The sequence below is a fragment of the Protopterus annectens genome, chromosome 6.part1 (assembly GCF_019279795.1).
Source record: "Protopterus annectens isolate FY-2018-M chromosome 6.part1, PAN1.0, whole genome shotgun sequence".
Classification (NCBI taxonomy): domain Eukaryota; kingdom Metazoa; phylum Chordata; order Ceratodontiformes; family Protopteridae; genus Protopterus; species Protopterus annectens.
In genome coordinates, this window is record NC_056738.1 from 347,176,805 (window position 1) to 347,190,322 (window position 13,518).

General features: G+C 41.1%; 1 protein-coding gene across 1 annotated transcript in view; it reads left to right on the top strand.

The window, feature by feature from the left end:
* Positions 1–13,518, top strand: part of SCYL1 (SCY1 like pseudokinase 1) — a 1,581,020-nt gene that overhangs the window by 351,317 nt on the left and 1,216,185 nt on the right. The window contains exon 4 of the mRNA XM_044075764.1: positions 6,378–6,598. Within this exon, the coding sequence (XP_043931699.1) occupies positions 6,378–6,598 (221 nt within the window). The remainder of the gene's footprint in view (positions 1–6,377; positions 6,599–13,518) is intronic.

Here is a 13,518-nt window from a genome sequence, read left to right on the forward strand (position 1 = left end):
GATTTTCAGTCTGGGCCCTTCAGAGAGACATGGACACTTTTCTGCCCCATTCTCAGCAGTTATTGTTTTTTTGGCCTCCATTGTTAACAATGGGGTGAGTTATTCTACTCTTACAGTTAAATTATCAGCCATTTCAGATTTTTCCTCAGGAGAGACTTGTTCTACATTCACTTCCTTGAGACTGTGCAAGGGCTTCCTTAAGGGTACCTTTTTACTCGGGCACCTATTTAAAGATCCTACCCCCCCCCCCCTTGGGATTTGACTGTTCTGTCACAGGCTCTTACCCAACCTCCATTTAAGCCTTCTGCTAAGATTGACCTTGCGTTTTTGTCTTGCAAAACAATTTTTCTGGTTGCTGTAATCTCTGTCTGAACTCCAACCCATCTCCGCAAGACCGCCATACATGATCTTCCATAAGGACAAGGTCTCATTACTCACAAACCCATCCATTTTACTTAAGGTGGCTTCTGAATGCAACATCAGTTTACCTGTGTTATTTCCAAAATTCTCAAACAAAGTTGAATACATGCTGCATCTTCTGTTTGCACATCGGCAGCTTAGATTTTTATCTGAACAGAACACAAGATTTCAAGAAATCTGACCAATTGCTTATATCCTTCTCCAAGAACAAATTGGGTAGAACAGTTTCTAAAGCGTCCCTGGCTAAATGGTTAATTAATTGTATATCCTTTGTTTATAAAGAAAGAGGTTTAGCTCTACCCAAGCCCCCAAAGTACCATTCCACAAAGTCTGTAGTCACCTCAACTGCATTTTGGTCAAGAACGCACATAGATGATGGTTTACGTTCATTTTGTCACACATGGTATGTGCGATGGTGCTTTTGTACGACTTGTAAGAGGAAATTACAGAACACTCCCGAGGACAAATGTCGAAAATGGTTTGATGGGAAACCATTTAAGACATTCGTCCATGTGTTTGAATGGCAAAATACATTCGCTTATTAGCCATTTAAACACATTTTTTTTGAGTTTACAGTATTTTGCTGCCATACTTTCGACCTTACAGACATCGTACACACAGAACACGATCAAATGAAGGTAAACCTAGATGATATTTGTGCTGCTGTCACTTGGTCCAGTGCACATATATTTATTGCTCATTACAAGCTAGACATACTGTGCAGAAATAGGGTAACGTTTGGCTCTGCTGTACTTCAGAATATCCTTCCATGAGGACCATGCAAGGTTTATCTAGCTGTGGACTCTATCCCATCAGTTGAGGAATTGAATGAAAATGACAGTCAGATAAAAAAAAGTTACTTGCTCACCAAAATGATGCATTGTGCTGTCCATTTTCATTCTTCCTCAACCCCCTTCCCCCTTTTCCTAGTGAGGCCTAAGGGATGTTCTTTTGGGAATTCACCTGCTCCCTGTTTTGAGCTCCAGCCTTTCAGTATATCATTGTCTTGTTTCTTTATTATAATATGGTATCATGTAGATGTTAATGTTGGGGCAGCAAACTTGATCTAAGGTATTGCAGGAGAGTTGGGCATTATGGGTAAAGGGAGCAGCTTGAGAGCTGGATCCAAGAGTCTAGTAAAAGTGGCCAAGTTGGATCAGAGACCCATCAACTGAGGAAGAATTTAAATGGACAGCACAGATGCATCATTATGGTGAGTACATTACTTTTTTCTTCAGTCCCATTAATCACGAGAGACTCTGATTACAACTCCTAGGATGATCCAAATGCTTACAACTGCTAAAAAAAAAATCTACCAGGAAAGTACATGTAAATAAATTGATGAAATGATTGCTGTGGCCCCACCAGTCAAGGTCCTGCGTGTGTCTTTGCTCCAAGTCTGGCAGTCTTGCAGTTTTTTTATATTCCACTATAAAGATACATCTGGTAGCCATTTCTAATTTTCACTAGGGATTTCTATCTTCCTCTATGGCCTCTTTGAAAGTTTGTAAGGACTTTGTAAGAGGTGCTTTTCTATTTAAGGCCACTTTTCATGGAACCTGTGCCCCTTGGTATTTGATCTGTAGTGAAAATAATGCTGCCTTCCTTTGAACCTGAAGCCAGAGCTGATCTCAGATGCTTGTTTTAGAATATGTAGTAGTTCCACCGACTAGCAAGGGCTCAGAACTTCAAGCCTTTTCTTCTAAAGCCTTGTTTATGATTTTCTATAAAGATTGTGTTTATTTTTCCATTCTAAATCTACTTTTCTTAGCCATAGAAGTTAATTTTAACCAGTCCATTAACATTCTGTTATTTGTCTTCTGTAGAATTCTCTCAGAGGGGAATATTTGCTAAACTGTCTAGATGTGCATCATCAAATAAGAGTTCAACTTGGTTGAACTAAAGATATTAGAAGGGATAAGTAGTTCTCTGCTTCCTTTGCTATGGACAAAGGAGGTCAGAAAGTGTCAAAAGTTACTTTATCCAGGTGAATTTCAGACTGCATTTCCTTCGGTTTATCAAGTACAGTATAACCCTGCCAAATGTTCAGTCCATTCCATTAGCTAGCTACATCATCATTTTTTTCAGAAATTCTTCTATTGATGATGCACTGTGGCTACAATGTGGGTTTCTTTGCATACTTTCATAAAACATTGTAAGTTGGATGAGATCTGTATGTAAATAATGGTAGACTTTAAAGCCAAATTTGAGGTGAATCTGGCCTCCCAGGCCAAGGACAACCACAAGGCATTCTTTAGCTATGTCCTCAACCTCAAAGGCAGTACACAATTGTGTGTAGAACTCATAGTAAATGGAGCCATCTATACTGAGCCAGAAGATATAGCAAAACCTACTGGCCAATAAATTCATTTCCAATTTTACCCCTCTCTCCCCCTCAACCTTCCCTCAGGAGTTACCACCTAATATAACTGACGTATTCCTGTCACATTAGGAGGGTATTAGTCAAGACTCGGTGCTCTGTAAAATGCCAGGGACTATAAACCTGTTTTGCTAGAAAAGCAGCTATTAATAGCTAATTGGATCTTGTTTCTTATACTGGAGAGTATACACTACTTGTTATCTCGCCAACAAAATGCAAGCAGATTAAAAAAAAGATCCAGTAAGCCCAAAATAAGCATTACTGTGACACTTTAAGGTAATTGGCTTTCAGTGATACTGAGAGAAGAAGCACTCATCAATGTGTTGCTGTACAAGCTGACCAGTTTTGTCCATTGTAGATTATTAAAAATATTAATGAGAGTAAAAAAGTGTACTGCAGACCTATTCTGTTGAGTGCACTGTTTCCAGAGCCTTCTCAGTAGAGTGACCTCAAACTGTGAACTCTTACAAGTGAATTAAAAATTATTGCTACTTTAACTTTAAGAAAAGACTGGGAATGTTTGTATTTAGCAAGATTATTTGTAAATGCACAGGCAGTACTAAATATGTTTTGCTGTCAAGTTTTAACGATGGACATGTTGTGCTTTTAATTACTTTTGTTTAACTTTGTGAATTGCTTTGTTTAGGGTGTTAAATTGTTTGCAAGAGTTTTTTTTTTTTTTTTTTGTTGCTTGCAGTTTTTGCCCTTGCAGCCCATTGACCACCAGATACCCTCTCTCTGTCAATGAGCTCACTCATTCAAATAATTTTATGTTGCAGTGTTAATATTTCTTAATCATATTTTTAGATGTGCCTGCACCCCATTTGGCATGTACCTCACTAGACACCTACAACAACTGGAGAGGCTGCAAAAATACCTCAAAAGAGGATCTTAGGCCTTAAACACTTGTCCTATATGGACAGACTCAAAAAACTCCCAACTGTTCTTTGTCTCATGTCACCTACTTAGAGGCGATCTCTGCTTGACTTACAAAGCCATGTCTGACCCAGCTTTGTTAGAAATGCTACATGTAAAGAAATCCCAATCCCTCCACACTACACGGTCCAGAGACCTCATCCTCATTACAACAATCAATCAAACAAGCTAGAGGGACAGGTTCATAACCCAGAGACTGCCCATGCTATGGAATAGACTTCCCATACATATCAAGCGGAGCGCCTCACTGGCCCTCTTCAAGAGAAATCTTGATGAGTGGATGGGAAATAAAGTTCACCCTGGGGATCACTCCAGTGGCTCTACTTGACAGAGGCACTGGGAACTAAGGTCTGGTGGCACGATGCCAGGGTAATCCTATGGGTTAGGCCTAGTACACACCTATGAACCTATGTTTTTAGGTTATTTACTAAAATCTTGACTTCCTTATCAGTAATAATGCATACTCTTTTTCATACTTATGAATGTGATTCTTCCCTAAAATTATTTGTTGTTCTATAAATACTACAGCACTAATTTGAGAAGGCACTTATGTCCGATTTCTTTGTTGATTCTTTGTTCTGTTAAATTACCTTTTAAGAGCAAAGTCAACATTTATTCTTAAGGTAACATTTGTTCCAAATCTACATAGAATTCTTTATTTTTCAGTACTATATTCTACTTTGGCAAAAATGAGAGGTTGTTTCACTGCTTGGACATCCATAATCACCTCATGAATATAAATGAGAGGACTAAGTCAATTAATAGTAGGTCGCAACCTCTTATAGCTTTGGAAAACTATATAGAGGTTTTAAGATGTCCAGATGGACTCGTGAACTGGATTAAAGTGCATTATTTAGTGTGCATTCATTGTATTCTAAGCCTTTGCCTCAAGTATGTAATGTTTTCTTTAGTAGGACTGTACTGACGTCACTTTCATTGTTCAAAGTTTTTTTTTTTTTTTTTGGACTACATCTTTTACTTAGTGGACTTTGTTCCACACATTCACAAAGCAAACCATAGTAAATTAGATACGATTTTTTGAGAAAGAGCTTGCTTAAACAAGACTGTAGTACAGGTCATCTTCACCTGGGACTGGTGGCTTATCTTTTGGTATTTTCCTACCTCCTTGTAAGTTTCTTGTCTCCTGCTTAAAACGGTATCCAAGAACATGCTGTAAGAGATGGGAAGTAAGACAGAAAATCGATGCGAGTTGCACACCATAGTGTTGCATCTTTGGTGACTTGCAGCATAATCATAAGAATTTCCTACCATCTGCCTTGTGATTGCTGTTTATAGAGTATTATCACTACTGTGAACCTGGATGCTTATTATTTTTTCTTCCCTAACTTCTACATTACCTGCATGTTAGCTCCCCTGACTGCACTCAGTTGGCCCATTCATTCTGCAGGGATGTAAGCTAAGCTCCCCTTGGCTAGATGAGAGCCCTGTAACCCATTCATTCCTGCCTGGGAAGCCTGATCACCCATCTGTTCCTTCTCTGGCAAGAGCTGGGTAGTACAGAGTGGGCCAGCTTGTAGGTTTTGCAAATTAAGCTACTCTTCCCTCCTCTTAGGTGGCTTGCTAATCTATAGTATCAGCCTGGCTAGAGGGGAGATGTGCATGCTCCCATAGGCTCCTACCTCTCCCAGCACTGAGGTGCAGATTTAGTGCTAATAACAAAAGCCTGAATGGCTTCTTTCACAGGAAGTTATCTGCCCACCAGTAAATGTTACCAGTGTGGCAGGCTGAGCTACCTCCCTTCTCTGAGATCAGGTGTTCATGCCAGTCCACCCGTGTTCTACACCTTTAAGTGTCCATGCTGGTAATTGAATATGTGTTGCCTGGGATGTAGTCAGGGTTTCACCCTTCTGCACTACAGGCCAAAGTGAGTCTGGATGTTTTATGCAACCATGTGTCACATATCTTTGTATATAGTGAAAATGTCTACTCAGCCAAGAATGGGAAGTGTGGGAACTGGAAGAGTTGAAGGGCTTTTGGCAACACTGTTTTATATGCTAACATCAGATGGGTAATGATGTCTGGTATAGTACATTTCAAGACCACTGAAATTCATATTCTGAGTACTGGTGACTTTGGCTTGAATTTGAGCTTGGAACAACAAAGACACCCTTGAAGATCCAGCATTCCAGCATTACAGCAGACGTCTTACCCAAGTTTTGCTGTGAAGTAAACTTTAAGCATTGATTAGATGTAATTACATTTATTTTACATGCCTTATTTAATTTAGTTATGCTTTATTTTCAATTAATGGTTTAGTTTATTTTTAAATTTGTTTTTGCTTCCTTATGTGGTTGGAAGTCCTGGACATCTGACCATTTTTTTCCATTTTCTTTGATCCTTGGGTTACATCATATTCTTCTCTAAAAGTGCTGTTTCTGCAAGAGGACATGAAAGGACTGTGTTTTCGGGGAAAAAAAAAGTATTTTGTGGTTAAATTACATTAGTTGTATAGGAGATCACGAGCTAGTTTTTAATATTGTTTAGGAGGTAGCATTGTTGAGCTGCTGTCAGTTCCATAAAATGACATGGAGTTAAAAGTGTCTATGATTGCTCAGAATATAAGTGTAGCAAGTTAATAAAATTTCCTTACTAATTAGTAATTACATTCTCTTTGGTGCAGAAAGCCCTAAGTTTTTTGGTGAATGACTGTAACCTGATCCATAACAATGTCTGCATGGCAGCAGTTTTCGTGGACCGGGCTGGAGAGTGGAAGCTGGGAGGTCTGGATTACATGTATGCAGCTCAGGGTGACATAACAGTGCCTCAAAAAGGAATTCCTGAGTTAGAAAAGTATGATCCACCCGAGAAAACTGAGAATAACAAAGCTGTTGGAGAGAAGTGGTAACTTAAGTTTTTCCTCTGTCTGTCCCTTATTATATGTAATCCTTATGACAACATATTTGTTGCTAGATTTTAACTGAATTAGATAATCTAAAACTGTTGCCTCCCACACTGGAACATGTATTGCTTGACAGCTGTTCCATTTCTAAGTATGGAATGATAAAGTGAATTACTCCTGCTGGGGGAGAGAAGGATATTCTTCCTGCTTGATGCAACCTTGAACTAATTTTCTGCATGTTTTTTTAGTTGCATGTAAAATTAATTATTTTGTGTTGTGTGTTCGGACTAGCTGAGTTTTAATGCCATAGAATTCAGGCATACATCATAGCTAACTTAATGGATACTTTTTTCATGTCTCGTATTCTTTCTTTATACAATTAGTGCAAGTGTTTATTTAAAAAATGTCCTCAGATTTATTGTATTTACTAGAATTAGACTGTCCTGTTCAGAATTCAATGCAAAGATTTCTCTTATTGATCAAACTTTGTCATATAGTAAAAATAAATAAATAACCTATTTTTTCTGCAGAACTCTGTATTCTGCAAGCCCCCTGTTGCCCTCTATAGTGATTATTGTTAGACTGAATTTTTCTGTTGGGATTCAGAGAAGTTTATGTAAGTACAGAACTGGTGTTATAGAGCCGTTCCGACTCTCTGTAAATGTCTGGTGTGGTGACAGGTTAAGGGTAGAATTTGAAAACAGAAACACAAAAAGTCTTCTTTAGTGTTCTTTTATAATTAAGAACAAAATGGAAAGGTAGGTCTGATACTTAATAAGTAATATTTGACATTGATACAGAGGAATAAACATCTGAGGACTATGTACAAATTTCATTATTGCAGTGTTGCCCCCTGTTTTGCTTGCTTTGTGCTTGATGACCATCAAACTCACCCTTTCTTGTTCCTAATCATGCTCATTCATTTCTCTGCTTACTGTGGTTATTGCTGGTCAAATGGAGTCAAACCCATCACATGGAGCCGACCATTTATAGGCTATTCTGGCTCATGTTGGTGACACCCGAGTAACAGGGAGAAAATTAGGAATGCAGAGAGAATGTGTACCTTCTTGAGCGGCAGGATCTTAATTTATCCCCTTCCTTCATGAAGTCTCTTATGATGGAAAACAAACTGCTTCCTGAAATCTTTTCTCAAAAATCTTCTAATGAAAGTATACGTTATGTAATATATATCTCCTGAATGATGCAAATTGCAAAAAAAAGAAAAAAAGCGAAATACAGAATTCTTCATTAGGCATTGAACTACACAATTGTTATAATATCACAAATCTTTCTGGTGATGAATTTTAGATTTATTAAAAAAATTATATTTTTTTGCTAAAAATTGGTAGTATTGTGGCCAAACAGAGGTTATAGTTCTGTATGCATGCGACATATACCAAATATGTTGGTGGAAAAATTACTGACATGCCATACTGTACAACATAATAACAGCAAAACCTGGTGGCTTGCCAGCTACAGATATGGATGACCTACCCCAAGAACCCCAGATGTCTGATGATGACATGTCAGAGTAGTCACAGGATGATGAGGACACAGGGGTGAGAAGAAATGGGCACAGGCGATGGAGGATGAGGCTATATGTCCTCGCTCAGGCAACACGGAAGCATCTGACACACATATTTGAGTCATGACAAGCCACATCTACAAATGTACACAGTCTAACCAGTGATATTCATGTGTGTTGCCCCACAAAAGCAGCACAGAGCATGACTAATGAAAAGAAACCATTAGTTGTCCACATCGGCCATCATACAAAACAGAAGCATAAGATATACCAGTAAAAACATATACACAACATTCACCAAGGAACACATCTGGATGTATATAGAGGAAACATTACTGCAAGAAGTCTCTCTCTGCAAGGTACATCACCAAAGAGAACCACACAGGCAAATGTGTGGGATACAGGAAGTGTGCACAACAGAACGTGTTGTTGGACAGGTGGGTAGGATATCATCATGCACATAACTAGCATGGGAAGACTGGTGTAAAATAGCCAGTACCACAAGAAATCTAGGCCCGTACAGTGTATGGGAATGTCAGCACAAATGTAACCAAAATTAGGGGCAGTAGACTAACATTGATACATCACACATAGCATTGTGTCATGTGTAACAGTGTGGTACAACACAGTAAATAACATATAGCAGTATGAGTAATTACAGCCATCCCAAAGACTGACCGAAAAGTAAAGAAAAACAGACAAGCCTCATATCCTATGCCTGACATGAACTGTCACACAGAATGCAGTACTTTAATGCACAGGTTATTGCTGCAACATGATTCAGTTAGAGTTAAGAATACCTTCAGACGTGCAGAGCATCAGTGAAACTACAGACCCATAAGTCTCACTAGTCTCGTATGCAAAGCCATGGAAAGAAGTATCATGGAAATGATGAATAATGACATAGGAAACTTCTAGTTACTGGACCCATCTCAGTTTGGTTTCATCAAGGGCAGGTCATACCTACTGACTCTGGCAGACTTTTTTTTGAGATGGTCACTAAAGCAATGGATGAGAGCAAAATGGTTTACACTGCCTACCTTGACCTGGCCAAGGCATTTGACATTATGCAACTCTGACATTCTTGATAAACTCAAGTGGTTACGTATAAACTCTTATGTCACACATAGGACCTGCTGTTGAGACAGATATGTATCCCAGAGACTACCATTTCTCTGCAGCAGGTTGTCCATTCATGTGAAGCAGAGTTTCTACCTAACTTAATTCAGGTGTATCTTGGACAGTTGAATGGGGAACAGGTAATTCATCACTGGTTTGGTACCTATGTCTCTAATGGAAACAGGCAGCCTGTAAATGATTCATCTTCCAGGCCTGTGCTTAAACATATCAAGGGTGCCAGAATTTGTCAGAGTTTTGGGATGGATGACTAGGCGTAAAAAGACCATAGTGGTCATTAGCCTGGTTCACACACACATGAACCTTTGACAGTAACTACTCAATAGACATACAGCATGCATCAGTGTTGGGGATCCAGCAACATAGGTAAAGTATGTACAGAATCAAAATATGTATAGAATCAATGGGCAGTACATGAGAGCATGGAGATTGATAATGGGAACAGGTGAATAGGAGGAATGCATTGAGTGATGAGGGTGAGGCATGTGCAGTAACATATTAAAATGCCAGAAATAACACAGGTATACAGTTGCATACTTGTGCATGCAGGAATGGCAGACAACAAGGAAATGTCTAATGTAGCAATAAATGTTAGATGACAAACGTAACATATTAACCATGTAAATGTATGCTGTATGTCAACTAGCAGGAATGCATGCATAGAAGCATGGGGATAGTTATAGCATTCCTTTTTTATTTTTTATTTTTTAACAAAAAACATCTTTATCAAATTATATATCACTTACAACATAGGCAATCATACATTTATATAAATGAAAACAAACCACATTGACATAATCTTAGTTGCAAGCATTATGCATCATAAACCATATTGACATAATTTTAGTTGCAAATTTTATACATCGCTTATAATCTACCCAGTCACTGTCAGTCAGACATTACATAGCCCATTCAAATCCTGCCTTCTTTTAAACCTCATTTCCCTCCTGTATGTATTGTTCCCACAGTTCCCATTTTTTGTATGTAATTTGCTCCTACCCTTTTCTAAAGATCTTAATTCCAGTTGTTTTATCTCTGATACTATATTCACTACTTCTAGTAGAGTTGGCTTAGACTTTTGATTTCCATTTTCTAGTAATTGCTTTTTTTGGCAGCCACCATAATTAGACTTAGCAAGACCTTACTATGTCTAGGCAATTCCAATTCTGTATCAAAGTTCAGAACAATCATTTCCCTAGATACACCAATTTGCTCACCCAGTATCTGTGATCAAGTAATCTGCAGGGAATCTTTAAAGTCTGCTAACTCATTGCACTCCCAGAAAATATGTTCCCAGTTACCTCTTTCTTCCCCATCACAGCTCCAACATTTGCCGTCTACCAGAGGAACAATTCTCTGGAGTCTACTTTGGATATAAAAATACATGTCCAAACATTTCCAAGCAAAAATCCTAAATCTCCTAGATTTTGTTGAATATTTGAGACACATACATATTACCCCCCTTTGTTTCTTTGCGAATTGCTTATCCAATCTCTCTTCCCAAACCTTTCTAACCTCCTGTGATTGATTCTTATACTTATCATGCAATATTTTATATGCCCTACTAATTATTTCTTTTTTAACAGCAGCATGTTAAGTTGTCAATCTCGCCTTCATTCTTGCTTGATGGGTTCGGAGCCGATCCTCGGCTCCGACTCGGCACTTGCTAAGCTCGAGAGTCACTTTTACCAGCTCGAGGCAGCCCCATATCCCATGATGCAAGGCGGTAAGTACCCAGGCCTCGTTTGCCGCTTCGCTGATGAGGTCCTCCTTTTACCAGCTCCTGGTAAGTGATTTGCTACTTTGCTATTTTAGCCCCTTTTGACAAAAAAACCCTTAATTGTTACTTTTATATTAGTTTTAAACCTTTTCTGACAGAAAATTCTCTGTCTCTTCTTATTTTTTTAGTCAGACTTTCACCCATCCCATCCCCCCCCCTGTTAGGGTGTGTGTGTGTGTGTTTTCTAGTTATACCTTTTGGTATATTTAATTTAATTTCTTTGACTGGTATGTGTGTCTGTGTTTACACCATGTCTAAAGAAAGGGTCTCAGGCTTTAAGAAGTGTGACTCGTGCTGTCAGAAAATGTCTCTGACAGACGGTCACACTTCTTGCCTGTATTGCCTGGGGCCTCTTCACCTGCAGGACTCCTGTGCTATATGTCATTCTTTCAGCCAGAGAGTCCTGCAGGAAAGAAGAAATAAGTTGATTTTGAGGGGCCTTCTTAAGCCGGAGGGCTCTCCGGTTAAGTCGGCTCCATCCAAGACTTCTAAGTCTTCCAAGGCCCAGGCTTCTGTGTCCAAGCCTGCGGCCTCGGCTCCGACTCGTTCTGAGTCGAGATCGCTCGGCTGGAGCCGATTCTGGCTTAACTAAGCCTTCGGCACCGATGGCTATCGGTGCCGATTCTGGTTCGACCACTTCGGTGTCGGCTCCGATCGGTTCCGATCACCATGTGGCTCAGGCATCGGTGTCGGCTCCGATCGGCTCCGACACCGTTACTTTTGTGGCTGTATCGGCTCCGGCTGGAGCCGATGCATCGAAGCTACCTGTCTGCTCCGATAAGTTGTCGGCTCCGACAGGTTCAATAGTTTCATCGGTTCCGATGGCTCCTTCGAGGAAGAGGTCTAGGTCTCCTTCCTTGGAGCCGATACTTGCTCGGCTTCACCTCTCCTCTCGAACGGAGCCATCGGAGCCGATCTTTAAGGTGATCCAGGCTTTCTGACCATGATTTAGAGAGAGTGGTCAGTAGATTACTTAAGTCACAGGCACTGGCCCAAATGTTACATAGCCCGCCTCAACAGACGGCTATTGGTCCACACCCCATTGCAGTTCCTCCTTCAACTCTACCCCAGAGCTTGGAGTTGGAGTCTTCGAATGGTTACTGCTACGGCTGAGGGACAGATACCCCTTCTGTTCCTTCAGCCTCTACTCTTATCTCCTCTTGAGACCTTCCTTAGAGGGATTCGGTGGCCGGGCTTCCATGGTCTCCTCCGAGGGGTGAGTGGCATCGGACCCTTGTCCGAACCTGCTCTTCCCTTGGAGCCTCGGCCTTGGTGAGCTCTGCTCCGACATCTGCCTCGGAGACTTCCCTTCGGTGGTCCCTGGAGTTCCTAGCTCTTGAACGGGTTCTCTCGGACCTTCCTGGGAGGGGAGCATTCGAGGTGATGAAGAGTGTGCTGGCCACGGGTATCAGCCAGCAGTCTGTTCCCTTAGCTCCTCCCTCTATAGTGCCTGTTGACATCTCTGCCACTTCTCTTGCTACAGGACCCAGAGATCCTCCGCCTCAGGTTTCCCCATTGGGAATATCCCCTCTTCCGAGGATTCTCCTGATGTTTCGGGAGATCCTCCTAGGAAGAGGACCTGTAAGAGGAAACATGTAGACTCCCCGAGTCTATCACTTCAGATACTGACTTAGATGAGTCAGAGGGATCCCCAAGATCCCCCTCTGAGGATGTCTCCTTCTCAGACATCCTAGAACTCCTTAGACAGAGGGGAAACTGGCCCACCAATAATCCCTCTGAGGATGAGTCAGTATACCTAGAGGCGTTTGGATCTCGGCCCTCCACCTCCTGGGTGTCTCCGCCTTTCGACCCCCTTATGCAGGTTATTGCCCGAAAGGCGTGGGCTGCTCCTGACTCTGTAAAGCCAGTCCCTAGGAGGCCTTCAAAATTTATTACTGCCCCGTGTGATAAGCAATTCCTCACTAAGGGTGTTCCCGCTGATGCCATGGTGGTGGCTGCTGCCACCAAGAAGGAACTTGCAGATCCTTCCTTACCCGTCCATCCTCCTAATAAGGACTCTAGGACCATGGATAGGTGCAGTGGCGGATGTTTTCCTCAGCGACCTTTGCTATGCGTTCGCTGAATTACCTATGTCACTTCACCAGACTCCAAAGGGATATCCTTAAGGAGCTAGGTGATGTTGTACAGGATCCTACAGCTGCAGGGGCTCAGGAAAAATTGCTTCGCAGCTAGGAACCCTTAATTCCATTGCAAACTCCTCCATGCGGCTAATATCATATGCTGCTGATGGAGCAGTAGCCGCAGGTACAGGTGTGGCTCTCAGGCGCCAAGCCTGGATGCGGCTATGTGACTTTGCAGATCCCTTTAAGGCGTCCTTCACAAATTCTCCCTTTGATGGGTCAGCTTTGTTTGGCCCTCAAGTGAAAGAAACTTTGACCAGGTGTGAGCAGGACGGCAAGACTCTTTCTGCCGTAGGAGTCCGTTTTTCCACCCCTTCTAGACCTTACCCCAAAGGACAG